Source organism: Oryza glaberrima, chromosome 8, assembly GCF_000147395.1.
Source record: "Oryza glaberrima chromosome 8, OglaRS2, whole genome shotgun sequence".
NCBI lineage: Eukaryota > Viridiplantae > Streptophyta > Magnoliopsida > Poales > Poaceae > Oryza > Oryza glaberrima.
The window spans coordinates 1,260,058-1,277,711 of NC_068333.1; the positions used below are offsets into that span (position 1 = coordinate 1,260,058).

The 17,654-nt window shown below is 43.4% G+C and overlaps 2 protein-coding genes across 2 annotated transcripts; both read right to left on the reverse strand.

The window, feature by feature from the left end:
• Positions 1-118: 118 nt before the first annotated feature.
• On the reverse strand, positions 119-2,459 carry LOC127781715 (L-type lectin-domain containing receptor kinase IX.1-like). Its single transcript, XM_052308726.1, has 2 exons — positions 1,063-2,459; positions 119-968 (listed from the first exon to the last, which is right to left on the reverse strand). The coding sequence occupies exons 1-2, from the start codon at positions 2,457-2,459 to the stop codon at positions 299-301; spliced, it is 2,067 nt and encodes a 688-aa protein (XP_052164686.1). The 3' UTR covers positions 119-298.
• Positions 2,460-11,977: 9,518 nt separating this feature from the next.
• On the reverse strand, positions 11,978-14,529 carry LOC127781181 (L-type lectin-domain containing receptor kinase IX.1-like). Its single transcript, XM_052308100.1, has 2 exons — positions 13,010-14,529; positions 11,978-12,915 (listed from the first exon to the last, which is right to left on the reverse strand). Exons 1-2 carry the CDS (start codon positions 14,440-14,442, stop codon positions 12,570-12,572), a joined length of 1,779 nt encoding a protein of 592 aa, XP_052164060.1. The 5' UTR covers positions 14,443-14,529; the 3' UTR covers positions 11,978-12,569.
• Between the last annotated feature and the right edge of the window lie 3,125 nt (positions 14,530-17,654).

A 17,654-nucleotide genomic window follows, 5' to 3' on the forward strand; every position in this document is an offset into this window, starting at 1 on the left:
AAATAAATAAATGCTTGGAAAACTGAAAGCGTCATGTAAACTAAACACATTGCTCACATTGCCAATTAGGCAGCTCTCTAAAGAGCAAACCAATTGCCTCACGAGCTGTACATATCCCATTCAAGCGTCAATTTGTAAATGTAGAACAAGTAAAATGAACTAAACATGACTAATACTCCTGTATGGAGCAATTAACGAAGATGAGTCCTTCAAACCAACTTGTGGGTATGGATAAAAATCTATATATGACAATAATTGTCTCGCTATATAAATCCTATGAGTGAGAAAACTTGCAAACCTAGCGAGGTGTGATGGATGTTAGTGTCAAACTTGAGGACGACATTCGTGTCGATGATGAGGGCTGCCCCTCCGCTGAGGCCATCGGCGGTGCATATGTTGGCACGGGCATCTTAGCTGGTAACACAGGTAGTGGTCCATTGGATTGGAGAACTGCCATGACAGCTCTGATAGACGAACGTGCACATCGGTCTGGATGCGCACACCAAAGTCTAACGGCCATGACACACTCCATGCTAGTTGTGTCGTATTCATTGTTGAGCCGCTCGTCGGCTGCCTTGAGAACGGCTCCTTGGCCGTACAGATCCCACACCCATTCCACCAGTCGGAAGAGGCAATTGTTTTGGGTGTCCTGTAAGCTAATTGGTCTTCTCCCGCATGCCACTTCCAATAGAACAATGCCAAAACTATAAACATCGGACTCGGCGCTTGCTTTGCCGGTGATCACGCATTCAGGATCAAGATAGCCTGGCGTCCCTGAGGGATGGGTCATTGTTTGTATCCCAACAGCATGGTCAATAAGCCTTGCAAGGCCGAAATCGCCTAGCTTCGCGTTGAAGGATTCATCTAGCATGACGTTGCTCGGCTTGATGTCACGGTGCACTACACATTGATCCCACTCCTCATGTAGGTAGAGTAGTGCAGATCCGAGTCCATGAACAATATTGATCCTGTGGCAACATCCAAGTCAGCTGATCAGTTGAATTTCAAAGGTGTCGATTGCACATAACGAAAATTACTAAATCAATGAGTTAATTAATAAACCTCATTGGCCATGTGAGGAAGGTGCCATTGCCGTGGAGATGGACGTCGAGGCTACGGTTGGGGAATAGCTCGTAGACGAGGAGCAGCTCGGTGCGGCCATGGCACCAGCCAATGAGCTGCACCAGATTGCGGTGGCGCAGCCGGCTTATTACCTTGATCTCTGACTTGTACTCCTTCCTCCCTTGCTTAGAGGAATTTTTGGCAAACCTCTTTATGGCGACGGCGAGGCCAAGCTCTCTGAGGTAGCCCCGATACACTGCACCGAAACCGCCTTGCCCAAGCTTCTCCTCCGGCGCAAAGCTCTTCGTAGCGTCGACGAGCTCGTGGTACAGGAACCGCCTTGGTCCCGTCCCCATCTCGATCTCCATGATGAGCTCGCCGTCGTCGTCGTCGTCACTGCCGTGCCAGCTTCCATCCTCTGCCTCCCTTCTTTTCTTGCTCTGACGCCGTCGTACAAGGACTTGTACCATGGTGAAGAGGAGTATGACGAACATTACCACGCCAACTGTGGCTCGCACTACAACTCCGCCACGTCTGGAAGTCGGTGGTGGTGACGGTGACGACGGCGGCGGTGGAGATGCTACTTCTGCTGCCAGCTTCTGCTCGAACGACGAAGTCGACTTGAAGTACCAAGAAGTCAGCTGATGCTGCTCATAGGCTGAGCCAATTGATGCCGAGAAGCCGATGGTGACGTTCTCCGGCAAGGCTCTCTTGAGATCAACCATGGAGCTAAGGGTGTAAGGCGTCGTCGAGCCATTTATCCATAGCTTAACTGACAGTATTCTCGAATTGTTGTTGTAGTCGACGGTGGCGGTCATGTTCCCGATGAGGCTGAAGTTTGGTAGGGACTCGTTCGTCACAGATACGACGGAGTTGACGTCGATGCCGATGTGGTCGTTGGTTGCGTTGGGGTCGAAGGGGTTGACGAAGGTGTCGAACTCGACGGCAACGAACCGGTTCTCGCCGGTCGAGACGCCGACCGTCTGGTTCGTTAGGCCGAGGTTTTGGCCACCGGCGTCGCCCTCTGGTAACCTCGATGGGTAGCTGGTGAGGAAGAAGGTCATCCCATCGCCCTTTTTGCTTCTATTTCCCGGGATGATGTTGAAGGAGAAGCGCGTGGTGAAGCTGGCCACCTCGCCGGTGGCGGCGTCCCAGAGCTGCACTGGCGATTTGTGGAACACCCGTCCGACGTTGTTGCCCACACTGTTCGCACTGATGTCGATATACCCGACGCTGACAGAGGCATTGCCTTCAATTTCGATGTACTGGTTGTGTGAGGAGGCGAAGGTGGGGTAGTTGAAGGACAAGGCGGCGACAGGAGCCGGAGGCTGCATGTAGCAGATGGAGAAGAAGATGACGAGGTCGGCAGCACAAGTGATCAACGAAAAGACGGCCATCGCCGCCGGCGAGCCAGCGTCGATCGATCGTGTGCAAGGTGATACTGATACAGTACTGTGATATCAGTACTGTGTACTGATCGGCTTCTCCTGCTGGAGGAGCAACGACACAACTTCCTATACTGCCAGTCTGAGTCTGTATTTGAGGTATCCTCCATTGGACCCGTTCTCGGGCTGGCGCGTGACGACGAAACAAGAGTAAGTCAAACCACATGCCACTAAAGTGGAGTATTCGTTTCGTCCTTATGGTACAATGTCACTGAACTCTTCAAATAATTGATACTACTCCCTCCGTTTCACAATGTAGGTCATTCTAGCATTTTCCACATTCATATTTATGTTAATAAATCTAGACATATATAACTATCTAGATTCATTAACATCAATATGAATATGAAAAATATTAAAATAACTTACATTATGAAACGAAGGAAGTAGCGTGTATTACTGTCTGTGTCTCCTCTAGCACTAAAATAAGTATAAACTGTAGCCGTTGTGCTCCCCGCCAGCCGTGGCCCGTGGTCAACCCCGTACCGTACACGCTCACCCTCTAGTTACTGATTTTAAAATTAGTTTTTTTTCTCCACTATCCATCTAGAAACTACAAACCACATAATCTTTAGCTGCCCTTTGGCGCATTTTGTTTGGTGTTTCTGTAGAGATGTGCTGAACTGGGATCATGTTCCTCTTAACCTTGATGACTTTATCCTTGCTGACATTAGAGCTGAATTAAACATATAGTTGTGAAAAATGCCCTGCTTGCTGCCATTTGCCGGACTCTATATATGGACAACGAGAAACAACATCATGTTCAGGGATAAACTTGTTTACTCACCCCTAATACTACCTTTCCAAATTGTCTCTTTCTTATTGCAGTGTAGTCCTCTGCATCGGCTGGAGATGAATAAGAGTGATCTAGAGAAGCTGGTAAAGAGGTTTAAGGAGGGAGGAGCTGCTCTAAGACAAAATAGAATAGGAGTTGGTTGATCTTGCTAGCCCCGTGCAATGCTTTGGCGTTCGGTCTGTTTTAGATTGCTGCCGTCTAGTCTTTAGAGGTTTAGGGGGTGTTTGGGTGAGAGGGTCCCTCTCACAAAAAAAATAAGTCCGGACTAAAGTTTAGTCCTTCTCTCACCTAAACACCCCCTTAATATACCCCTTGTCTGTTGGTACTTAATCATCTCCGAGTGCTTTCTGTGCTCCATTTTGTAAAGCTGGTAACCGCAGCAAAAACTCTGCTCGTGGTTGGCTTTCAATATAGGCCGGGTCCTTGCGACCTTTCCACTAAAATAAAATCTATACAGATAGATAAATACAAATCTAACTGGGAATTCAATCATATTTTTTAGGGTCGGCTTTTTTTGTGTGTACATGAATTTGACTATAGATGTATAAATGAAACCTAATATGCGATTCCAGATTCATAGCATTCCCAAAAAATAAAGAGCGATGCTCGGTACTCTCTACTCGTAGTATTATACAACTAGTAGAATTGATTTGAACCGTTGATTCATAAGGACATTTTAGTACTTTACTAACTTAGTGATTAGAGGTAAGGTTGGTATTTAGGATATTATCCACTCTTCATTAAAAAAAGTTTTTGTACATTTAGATCTATCGCTTGGCTACTCGACGGCACATCGCCTTCCGTTGCTGGTCGGCAAATCGTCCTGCCGGGCGCTGGCGGCTCCGGTGGCCGCGTTCACAAGGCCGTTCTGTTCCCTTTTCTTTTCAATTCATTGCCCGGTTTCAAATATAAACAGAGAAGTACTCCCTCCGTTTCATAATGTAAGTCATTTTAGCATTTCCCACATTCATATTGATGTTAATGAATATAGACATATATATCTATCTAGATTCATTAACATCAAATCCGATTACACCATTGTGTTCGTTGCAATTAAATCTTTATAACAATATCTTACATGACTATATTTTGATAAAAGAAATATCTATGTTGTAAATTACTTTTATTATATATGTAAGTTACTTTTATCATATATATAAATTACTTTTCGATTTGATTAAATTACTTATTATACAACCATAATGTTGTGAGTTGTTTATTTTATTATCTTTTTTAGTCAATTCCATAATTCGTGCTGATTAAATTTAATTTTTAGATAGACTCACGTTTTTACCTCCATAACGGATCTACTTTAATGTCATGACAAAGTTACTTCCTTTTTGTCTTAAGTTACTTCTATAATAAATTATTTTTAAGCTTTACTGAAATTACTTTTATATGTCTAAGAAGTAATTTAGTGAAATCTAAAAGTAATTTAGATATACTATAAAAGTAATTTGTAATTTTTCATCAAAATATAATCATGTGAGATCTTGTTGTAAAGATTTAATTCTTACGAACACAACCGTGTAATTGGATCATAAATCGGATGAGTAGTTTAAGAGAAAATTTCATTTGAAACATAGGTGATAGGAATATATTTTCTACTTAATTGATGGGGACTAGTACTACAGTTAAGGCATCTAGATAGGATCTCTCGTTAGCACTAAAACGAGAGGCCTCTTGATTTAGATTTTGCCGAGAATTATCATGTCGCCAATAGTCGGATTCTTGTAGCATTCAGTTAAGGAAATTAATCTATTTAAGGAAACTTATCCAGAAGAGACCAAGTTCGAGGAGGATGCGGCATGGCAATTTATCTAGTAATTAGGAAGAGTTTATTAGTTTTCTTTTATCTTTAGGAAAGTGTGTTTAGTGTCCAATAAGAACTTTATGTTTTTCTTTTATCTTTAGGAAAGTTTCTTTCTTGTCCGACAAGGACTAGTGTCTACCCATGGGTATAAATATGTACACCCGAGGTCATTGTAAATTATCTCCACGATCAGTACAATTCGGCGCATCGCCACCTTTTACCTTTTCTACCTTTTTATTTATCACGGCGGAACTTGGCACCTGACACGGGGCTGCATTGGTTCTCGATCTCCGGCGAAGAGGTAAGTCCAATGTTCCGCCGGCTTAGGCAATTGTATCATCTACGTTGGCGTTGTTCAAGGCTGCATCAGTACATTCGACCTCTTGGATTGCTTTGGTTTGGATGATATATTTGGGTTAATGACCAAATTTGGTAAGCCATGAACTACGTTCAACATTGGAATCAAAGCGGATTTGGCAGGGAATCATATTCCAAGAACAGTGCGCATTAGCTAAGGGTGTCGGCTGAAGACTGCATCAGATGAGATGGATCGGATAGAAGATAGCCGATTTAGCCGATGTAGCCGATTTCGTTGAGATGGTTGTATAACCGTCTTTGGGATCGATCAACGTGCTACACAAGGATTGCCATGATGGAGATAAGCTCACCGATAGGCAATTATATCTATTAATTAGGATATTTTAAATAGTTTCTTTAGAGATATATTTCGGTAAGAGTCTGCTGTAAAGACTTGTTCATATCTTAGAGTTTGTTAGAGATAAGAGTCTTGTCCGGCAAGGACTAGTCATGTATCCCAGGTATAAATATAACCCGATCCCATGTAATTTACAACGATAGTTCAATAACACTTTCGGTGTATCGCCGCCCTTTTTCTACTTTCATTGTTTCGACAAGTTCTTGCTTTCGGGTTGAACTACATCGATTTCGATCTTCAACAAGAGGTAAAATTTGTCATGACGGCTTGCGTTCTCGGGATTAGTGCTTCCATCTTTATGACACTCTAATCTTGTTTATGTAAATCGTCGAGTTATCATATATGCCTTGTAATCTTTATTACTATCATAATCTAACCTTCAGTCGGCTAACATCTATTACTAGAGAGTAGCCGATAGAGTTAGATTTTATTGTTAATCTAGATTGTATAGCATATCTACCATCTTTTAGAGGTTTTCATCATCTTGTCTAGATCTTGTATTTATTCTTATGCTTAATTAATGCTGCATCGGTTGAGTTCGATCTATTAAGTAATATTCATAATTGCAATATCTAGCTTGTTTTATGACCACCAATAGAGGTAGTATCGGGGTTTCAGCCGATCTTACCTGATTTAGCTATTTTATACTTTGTATGCTTACTTGATATGCTAAATCTGCCCTTTATATTAAGATATTGTTGCATTAAAGTATATTAGGCTTGTTATTTGATATATTTTGTCTGATTTAATATCTTAATATGGAGTGGTATCGGAGTATTAGCCGATATATGTTAGATCTATTTGATCGGCTATGCTATAAACATATATATAATCGTTATCTTAAAGTATCTTTAAACATAAGTGATTTATACTGTCTTGACTTGCTGCTCGATCTATCCCAATCACTCGGTTTAAATATATTTTGAGAAAATGATTATATATCGTTGATATCTACAGCCGATCGAGTAGATTTAACTCTATATTGCCTTATTCTTCATTGCCGATCTAATACCAATAACATCGGCTCAATGTTCGACGATATGTCATCGGCCCCTAGCCGATCGGCTATCGTTTATGGATTTAACCTTGGTTTTCTTGTTTTTCTTTCTTATTGATTGTAGGATCAAATCAACTGGCATGCCTTTGAACCCAAGAGCAAGATTTACGACCTACACTGGAGTTAAGCAGATCTCCCAGGCCAGTGTGTGTTTTTCGCATCAATAATTTGTTTGCCAATTTATCATATGTTTTAGTTAATCTAGTCTTAGTATCTCAATTTAGCTCTACCGGTTGCCTCTCGCTTTAGTGTTTCTGCCTGTATCGGCTAAGTTGTTTTACTAGATTAGATTAGCTAAGGCATTTATCACCCTGAAAATCAGTCAAGGGCTTGATCGTCTAGATATTATGTTTCTTTTCATACTTAGTGTATGCATCAGTTAAGTTTAATATATTAAGTCGTGCTTAGAACCATAATCTCTAGCCAGCTTATTGACTACCAATAAGGGTTTTATCGGGGTTTCAATCGATGAGTTATCTGGACGTTGCATCAACTTATAAGGTTTGCATATATAAGTTGGATTTAGCTGATGACAACAAAGGTTTCATTGTTTAATCTACTCTTGTGGATTTTATAGCATCAGACCTCCAGCCGATGTATGCTTTAACCATCGGATCAGTATTTATCCTATCATATTATTATTAGCCGATTGGTTTTTGTTGGATTATATTATTACTATATTTTATTATCATCAGCCGATTATCTTTACATCATTATCTACATTGAACATATAGCCGATTGCTCAAAACCCTATTGACATCGGCTGGAATCGGCATCGGTTAGTATCGGCTATCGGCTGGAATTACTCCATCGGCTTGTCAGCCGATCGGCTATCTGATATATTGTTTACATATCTTGTCAGTTACAGGATCAAACTGACTGACACACCCGCATCTCATCAACATCTTGGATCTGCACTAGAGCTAAACAGATCTCCTAGGCCAGTGTGTATTTTTTTTTTACATCAACATGACTCCAAGTGCTCTATGAACCGGATTGCATGGCCTGATTATTGTCGGGTAATAGGAAAAAAAGGGGCAATTGCAAATTTACTACTAATTTGAATCGTTATTGTAAGACTGCTACTAGAAAATTACAAAAATGCCACTAGATCTGTCAGTCGAGTGGCATCCTTGCAATATTGAAAAAACCAGTGGCAAATTTGCAAATGCCCCAAAAAAATCATGTCCAACTTATGTATACGGCCATATGCAAGGAAAGGACTAGGAAACAAACAGACCGAATGCTCCTAATTTTTGGTAGCCATGCACGTACATAGATGAGAAAAGATAATAACTAAAATTATCTCATTAAATATTGATCAAGTTTTTGTTAGTATTAGATCAAATCTTGAATCTACGGTCTACCTATCTACTGTATCTTAACTAATATAAATATTCGTATTTTTCCTTTCGTCACCTCGTGCATGCGGTGATTTTTCGTCCCGTCAGCCCCCCCCCCCCCCCCCAAATCCCAGTCGAAATTCCGTATCACACAAATAGACCCACATTGAGCACACCTTCTCTCCAAAATCTCAAACCATCCCAATCCAAATAAAAACTTTTCAAAATTCCAATCCAAATCTAAATCGGAATCATAAAAAAAATCCAAAATAAGATGACGACGTCACAACGATTTTTCGTCCATACCGCGATTTTTCTTCCGTCGCGCACCTCCTCTTCAAATCCCACATCATCACAATCCTACCCAAAAACAAAATCTCAATTTCAATCCAAATCCAAATCGTAATCAATGAGAGGTCTCCTCTCATAAAAACCCCAAAATCAATCACGGAAACGACATCATCATCACATAAAAAAAAATAGAAACAACCCATACACAACCAACAACACCGGCAGATCCGGCCGCGAGGGGACGGCGGCGATGTCGGGCAGATCCTCTCGGTTAGATCCGTCCGCGGGTGCCGCCGACGTCGCCACCGCCGGATCCAAGGGAGAAGCTTGGGGCGGAGGGGGAGGGGGTAGGGGATCGCTAGATCCGCCCACCAAAAAGAACGCCGCCGCCACTTCTGCTGGATCTGCCCACGGGAGCACCGATGTCACCGCCGCTGCCGCAGGACAAGCTTGGGCGTGGAGGGTGAGGAGGAGGTGGTAGAGAATCGCCCGCCGGATCCGCCTGCCGGAAACACCACCGCCGCCACCGTCACCGGATCCGCCAATAGTAGCCGCCGACTCCACCGCCACTCCCGGATCCGGCCCGCGGGAGCAGCTGAAGCCATCGCTGCCGCCTCCTCTGCTACCGGCAAGGGAGAGACGAGAGGGAGAGAGAGGGACCGGTGGGAGAAGAGACGGGGGCGGCGGCGCGGCGCTCTCTCTAACTCTCGGCTGTTGGCAAAGGAGGAGAGACGGGGACTCGGGAGACGGAGAAAGCGACGAGAGAGAACTGAGAAGCGGAGGTGGAGGATTTCAGAGAAGGAGATAAGGTTCGATAGGTGGGCGGGTCCATACCAATTTTTTTTCTTTACCGCGCTCCAACATGTATAGGGTGCAGGGGCGGACACACTAACGTTACCCATATTTTTAAAATGTAGCTACACAATGAAGCACAATGTCGATGATTCTCAATTGGTTAGACTGAAACATTTGATCAATAGTTCATGAGTTCGATTCCCTCGATCTCTTCGTTTTTTCCATTTTATCCAATTCCTTTCCTAACCTGATATTTTGCTGGTTATCCTCTACTGTTCTTTTCCCTTTTCTCTCTAATTTTATCCTTTTCCTTTAAAATAAAAATGATTATTGCAAGAACATACATGTTATCCTCTACTGTTCTTTTCCCTTTTCTCTCCAATTTTATCCTTCTCCTTTCCTAACCTGATATTTTGCTGGTTATCCTCTACTGTTCTTTTCACTTTTCTCTCCAATTCTATCCTTTTCCTTTAAAATAAAAATGATTATTGCAAGAACATACATGTAGAATAGAATACGAGGTTAACTAAAATTCAGAAAAAATAAAATAAGCTCCAAAAAATAGAAAAATAAAAATAAGAGTTCACGTAGAAATAAAATTTTCAAATAAAAAAAGGAATGAAAAAATACAAAATTGTAAAACAATAGTCCATTAAAAAAATACAATAATAGCAAATGATAATAAAGAGAAGAGGAACAACAGACCTATAAAGCAATAGTGTGGTGACGGTTAATGGGACATCTGATGAAAACTATTAACAAAACCGAAAAGATGATTAGGTTCGATTTTTAGAATCCCAACGATGATTAAGAAGAGGAACTACGGGCAAGTCGTTAAGCAACACTGTAATGGCGGTTAGTGGGCTAGAAAGTAAAAAATAACTAAAATTCGAAATTAAAATATGTAATATTGAAAGAAAAGTCCATGTAAGAACATTTTTTTTCTTTTTTCATTGTCTTTTGCTGTTTGCATATTGGCCTTTTTTTCATTGTTATTCATAGGTTGAATGAACATCACAAATTCACAGATCGAATGAACATACTCAAATTCACATATTGAACATCACATATCAAATGGACACCGCAAATTCACAAATACATCTAAAAAATGTTCATCTAACTATTTTTCTATTTTCGGAATTTATTTTATTTGTTATTCAAAATTTTAATTGATCTCGTCATGTGTTTTAAATGGTCTCTTCTTTTAATAGATTTAATTTTTTATTATGAATTTTTAATTTGTATTCCTAACTGAACTCTTATTTTTCTTTTTAAATTTCATATTTTATTTTATTTTTATTTAGAATTTTAATTAATATCGTTTTGTGTTCTATATGGACAATTCTTTTAATATTCCTTAATTATTGTTTCGATTTTAGTTGTTTCAAAATTATAACCCTACTTGAACTCTCTTTGATATTTTTCTAATTTCAGATTTTTATTTTATTTTTAGTCCAAATTTTAGCGCTACAATTTTTAGTCCGGTTGGTGTGGAACTAAAAATTACCAACCGGGACAAAAGATAGATCTTTAGTCCCGGTTATTTCAAGCGGGACTAATAATAGACATCTTTAGTCCCGGGTTGTAACCCGGGATTAAAGGGGCTGTGAAGCAGGACTAAAGGACTAAAGATGAGTTCCCTAGCAGACACATGAAGAAATAAAATTAACAAATTTTATTATTTTTATTTTTCTAGTTGTAGATCAAATAGAAACTTGCATGTTTGTGTACAGACTTATATCATCACAATTAATGTTACTAATTTTTTTATTTTTTTTTTCAATAACTATTTAAGTCGCACATAAATGTTAGGTGTCATGACACCTAGGTACAGAGAATCCTAATCTCTTTATTGTACCCTTCCTTTTTTTGCTTTGAAACTACACTTTAAGACTTTGTTCTTCCACGGGGTAATGAAGATTGGAGAAGATGACCAGTTCGAAACTGCACTAAAAGTTCCAGTTCACCTATCTTTGTTACGCTGGTTGCTTGACGAAACGAGAGCATAGCAGCAGTGTATCCAAAGTATTCTGCAAATTGAGATCTATTGTTCTGAATTTTAGTATACTTATATGATTATTGTGATCATGTTATACACATTTAGATCTTTTAGACTGAACTAAGTAACTAACCATTCTCAGGGGCGGATCCAACGTGGGGACTCGAGTCCCCCCTACACCCACAAGACCTATGGATACCCCCAGAGCACCTCCTTCAATTTTTTCACCATAAATAATAAACTAAAGGTCTTTAGATGGCTAAAGGTTAGAGAAACAACGTACTTGAGGCCCCCCAATTTTCTGTTGCTGGATCCGCCCCTGACCATTCTAGATCTCAGCCAGAGATGGGGATGAATTAGGACAAAACAATGTTTCAGTAGTAATCTATGCAGTCATTGGACAGCATTAGCTGAATATCATATGAGATCTATCAACAATGAACACATGTCTTGCAAGAGGTCTCTTCTGTTGGTGCCTTCGATCATTTCTGTTTTGTTAATATTTCTGAGTTTCTTACAACTCCAACATTTCCAGGCCCTCTGTAAGGACTAGGATATCGACTGAAAACAAGAAAAGTATGTAACAAATATCAGTTAGATATATGGACTGTTTGATTGGATTGTTGGACAGAGGAAATTGTAGGACAAGTTTTCTGGACAAAATAAATAAATGCTTGGAAAATAGACAGCATCATGTAAACTAAACACATTGCTCACATTGCCAATTAGGCAGCTCTCTAAAGAGCAAACCAATTGCCTCACGAGCTGTACATATCCCTTGTAAATGTAGAACAAGTAAAATGAACTAAACATGACTAATACTCCTGTATGGAGCAATTAACGAAGATGAGTCCTCCAAACCAACTTGTGGGTATGGATAAAAATCTAAATATGACAAAAATTATCTCGCTATACAAATCCTATGAGTGAGAAAACTTGCAAACCTAGCGAGGTGTGATGGACGTTAGTGTCAAACTTGAGGACGACAACGGCTGCCCCTCCGCTGAGGCCATCGGCGGTGCATATGTTGGCACGGGCATCTTAGCTGGTAACACGGGTAGTGGTCCATTGGATTGGAGAACTGCCATGGCAGCTCTGATAGATGGACGTGCACATCGGTCTGGATGTGCACACCAGAGTCCAACAGCCATGACACACTCCATGCTAGTTGTGTCGTATTCATTGTTGAGCCGCTCGTCTGCTGCATTGAGAACGGCTCCTTGGCCGTACAGGTCCCACACCCATTCCACCAGTCAGAAGAGGCAATTGTTCTGGGTGTCCTGTAGGCTAATTGGTCTCCTCCCACATGCCACTTCCAATAGAACAATGCCAAAACTATAAACATCGGACTCAGCGCTTGCTTTGCCCGTGATTACGCATTCGGGATCAAGATAGCCTGGTGTCCCTGAGGGGTGAGTCATTGTTTGTATCCCAACGGCATGGTCAATAAGCCTTGCAAGGCCGAAATCGCCTAGCTTCGCATTGAAGGATTCATCCAGCATGACGTTGCTCGGCTTGATGTCACGGTGAACTACACATTGATCCCACTCCTCATGTAGGTAGAGTAGTGCAGATCCGAGTCCATGAACAATGTTGATCCTGTGGCAACATCCAAGTTAGCTGATGAATTGAATTTCAAAGGTGTCGATTGCACATAACGAAAATTACTAAATCAATGAGTTAATTAATAAACCTCATTGGCCATGTAAGGAAGGTGCCATTGCCGTGGAGATGGACGTCGAGGCTACGGTTGGGGAATAGCTCGTAGACGAGGGGCAGCTCGGTGCGGCCATGGCACCAGCCAATGAGCTGCACCAGATTGCGGTGGCGTAGCCGGCTTATTACCTTTATCTCTGACTTGTACTCCTTCCTCCCTTGCTTAGAGGAATTTTTGGCGAACCTCTTTATGGCGACGGCGAGGCCAAGCTCTCTGAGGTAGCCCCGATACACTGCACCGAAACCGCCTTGCCCAAGCTTCTCCTCCGGCGCAAAGCTCTTCGTAGCGTCGACGAGCTCGTGGTACGGGAACCGCCTTGGTCCCATCCCCATCTCAATCTCCACGATGGACTCGCCGTCGTCGTCATCGTCACTGCCGTGCCAGCCTCCATCCTCTGCCTCCCTCCTTTTCTTGCTCTGACGTCGTCGTACAAGGACTGCTACCATGGCGAAGAGGAGAATGACAAACATTACCGCACCAACTGTGGCTCCCGCTACAACTCCGCCACGTCTGGAATGCGACGTTATCGGGGTCAGGGAAGGCGGTGGTGGTGACGGTGACGACGGCGGCGGCGGAGATGCTACTTTTGCTGCCAGCTTCTGCTCGAACGACGAACTCGACTTGAAGTACCAAGAAGTCAGCTGATGCTGCTCAAAGGCTAAGCCCGTTGATGCCGAGAAGCCGACGGTGACGTTCTCCGGCAAGGCTCTCTTGAGATCAACCATGGAGCTGAGGGTGTAAGGCGTCGTCGTCTCATTTATCCATAGCTTAACTGACAGTATTCTCGAATTGTTGTTGTAGTCGACGGTGGCGGTCATGTTCCCGATGAGGCTGAAGTTTGGTAGGGACTCGTTCGTCACAGATACGACGGAGTTGACGTCGATGCCGATGTGGTCGTTGGTTGTGTTAGGGTCGAAGGGGTTGACGAAGGTGTCGAACTCGACGGCAACGAACCGGTTCTGGCCGGTCGAGACGTTGCCGACTGTCTGGTTCGTTAGGCCGAGGTTTTCGCCACCTTCCTGGCCCACTAGTAACCTCGATGGATAGCTGGTGAGGAAGAAGGCCATACCGTCGCCCTTTTTGCTTCTATCGCTCGGAGTAATGTTGAAGGAGAAGCGCGTGGTGAAGCTGGCCACCTCGCCGGTGGCGGCGTCCCAGAGCTGCACCGGCGGCGCGTACACCACCCGTCCGGCGCTGTTGCCCATGCCCGACACACTGTTCGCGCTTATGTCGACATACCCGACGCTGACAGAGGCTTGGCCTTGAATGTCGATGTTCTGGTTGTCTGAGGAGGCGAAGGTGGGGTAGTTGAAGGACAAGGCGGCGACAGGAGCCGGAGGCTGCAAGTAGCAGACGGAGAAGAAGGTGACGAGGCCGGCAGCGCAAGTGATCAACGAAAAGCCGGCCATCGCCGCCGGCCAGAGCCAGCGTCGGCGCGCAAGCCGCAAGGTGGGTTGATCGGCTGGCTTGACTTGGAGCAACGAGTCGATGCACAATGCGTACACTGCTTGTAGTGCACTGGCAGCCTGTAAGGAATCTCTATTCACGCGACAGCCTGTAAGGAATCTCTATTCATTAAATGATATTTTCTCCATATTTTATTGTATGAAGCCGTTGACTTTTTTAATTAATGTTTGATCATTTATCTTATTTAAAAAATTTATGTAATTATTATTTATTTTATTGTGACATGATTTATCATCAAATATTCTTTAAGCATAACATAAATGTTTTTATATTTACATAAAATTTTGAATAAAATAAATAGTTAAACGTTGGTTAAAAGTCAACGTCAATGGAGAGAGTAATAAAGAAACTGGCAAGTGACGGTACATAGCCTCGATTAATGATCCCTTGGAGCATGTATTGCGGAGGCTCATGCCGTGAGGAATGGAATCTCTTGCTGGCTAGAGACTTACAAGTTGATCTAATTAATCACCGTTGAGTCAGATTATATGGAGGCCATCCAATGCAAAATGACTCCCTACCGTTCCACGAAGATACCACAAATCAAGGATAAAGGTAGTAGTTGGCCATAAGGACCGAGGCCCGAAGGCCCGGCCCACGGCACGCCTTTTTGGCCCGGCCCAAGCACGGCACGGCCCGACTTGGTTCGGGCCTGTGCCGGCCCGGCCCGACCGTCGGGCCGTGCCTGGGCCTCCCCACCGGCACGCTGGGCTGGCCCGGCACGGTCGGGCCGGCCCGGCACGATGGGCCGGCAGGACAGGCCCGGTACACAAAGTATAGGGACTAAAATTAGACATATAAATGTCACCGTCTAAAGAATAGGGACCTTTAATAGACTTATTTTAGCTATTTATATACCACAGCCCAAAGAAGAGGGAGGTAAATTAGACTTTTTTGTAGCTATACATATGTCACAGCCCAATTGGAGGGAGGAAATTTAGACTTATTCTGAGGAAAAGCACGACGGCCCATCGTGCCTTCGGGCCGGCTCGGCACGGCCCGAGGCGTGTTGGGCCGTGCCTGGGCCGTGAGTGCGGCACGTGGGCTGGCACGGCACGGCCCGGTGCGTCGGTCGGGCCGTGCCGGCCCGACAAGCCTCGGCCCAGGCACGGCCGGGCCTGGGCCGTGCCATGCCAGGCGGCCCACATGGCCATCTATAGATAAAGGGTTTCTTTAGATGCTAGTCTCTCATTGTATCACCAAAGTTGACAATGCCAAATCCAATTGTACTTTTTATGGTCTGCTTTTTTGTGTGTTATTGATAGAAACCTAATCTACGTTGCCAGCTTATGTTTTTCTTAACTATTTCGATCACATTCAAGAAACGTTGCCACATGCCTCTAAAGAGTTAAGAGACCGAGATGTATCACAAAACAACTATATGGTGGTAGTGGTGCCTATCAAGGACGATAGTAAAAAAAACTTAAATAAATTGGCAATATCATTCTCATTCCCCCGGTAAGGTGATGTCCAGAAATAGGTCTCCAACCATGTGACATCAAAACTAGTTTGAATAAATGGTAACAAGAATTGCCACTCACAAAACAATGAGACTGATAGCAAACACTACAAGTGATGCCACATAATTAATCTCTTTTTCTTAAATAATGTTCGTCAAGGACTTCGTTTTGACATAAATGGTCAAGAACTTTCTCATTAAGTAAAGGATAAAATGTGTAACAATCCAATTGTTTTAATAATTAATATTCCACATGTGGATGGATCACCTCTACTACCCATTAGCCTGTTCAACTGATGTCCACGATATCACTCGAGCAGCTGGTGCCACCACTAGCAAACAGAGACTCGAGAAGCCGGCTCGGTCTAACAAGGAATTGTAACACAAGCGTGCCGTTGATTTATTGGTAATATTAGTTCTTCCACTTGTATTAATTGTGTCAAATTGGCATTGAATTGCTTCTTTCTGTGCTCCGGCCATAGTTTTCGACCGTCAAGGTCAGAAGAGATTGCGTTGAGTCAACGATCGATTGTTTGTTGGTCATATGGGACTGAAGACCGAAATGCTGAGCTCTAGCTTGGAGCACCAAGTCAATGGCTCTGTTTAATTAAAGAGCTTTAGGTTTAAGAAGCAGCTTTAGCTAGTGAGAATCTGAAAGCTACTGCTTCATTTTCTGAATTCTGTAATTTATGTGCCTTTGAATCTACGTGATAATCTGGATTACATAGGAAGCTGAAGGGAAAATCACCTAAAGACGGAGAGGTTCACTACTACAAAAACGGCATTTATGGAAGCACCCCTAGCAAAAAAAAAACATCTGCATGTAAAAAGATTTGGATGCTATTTGGTTGAAACCCACGTGAAAAAATCGATTTTCGAATACAGCCTACTTAAGAGGCCTGCATGCAAAAACAACTTTACAGCCACCCCTCTTCTTTATAACCATCTGCCCACCCCGATCCACTCTCCTCTCCTTCTCTCTCCCTCTCTCACTTAGCTTTTCTCCACCTCTACTTCTCCCCTCCATATCTGTCGGAGAAGTTAGGACTCGGCAGGGTGGCACCGCGACGTGAGCTGGCGGCGGGGTGGCGACGATGGGCTTCTGGCAGTGGCGATAGCATGTGCAGGTTGGGAGCTCGGGAACCGACGGATCTGGTGCTCAAGAACTCAGCAGAGGTGGATCCAGTGCTCAGAACCTCGGCAACGACAACGGCAACGGCGGAACCGGTGCTCGGGACCTCGGCAGTGATGACAAAGATGGTGGATCTGGCGCTTGGGAGCTCGTCGACAGCGGCGTCAACCTCGTGAGTTGCGGTGCTTAGATGGCGATGACAACAACGGCGGTAGCGAAGATCACATGTGTCTATGTGGAGTTGTTCATCCTACATGGCACTACAATAATAAAACAAAAACTTAACGGGACTCGCATGTCATTGAGTTGAAACCTTTTTTTTAAAAAAAATAACTAGTGGACCCAATATGCCCTTGACATAAGGTCTCGAGTGACGCCATGTGTTGTTTCTCCATAACTGCATCACCGAAGCCATCCTCTGTGGCGAGCTTGAGACGACCAACACTCTAGCCGAAGTTGGCAAGTACAAGACAACCTCCTCACAGCGAAGATGGGGACGACTGCACTAGAGCGATCATCAGAGAGCTGCACCGTTGCCTTGCTCCTCCTTCGTGAGCTCTGCC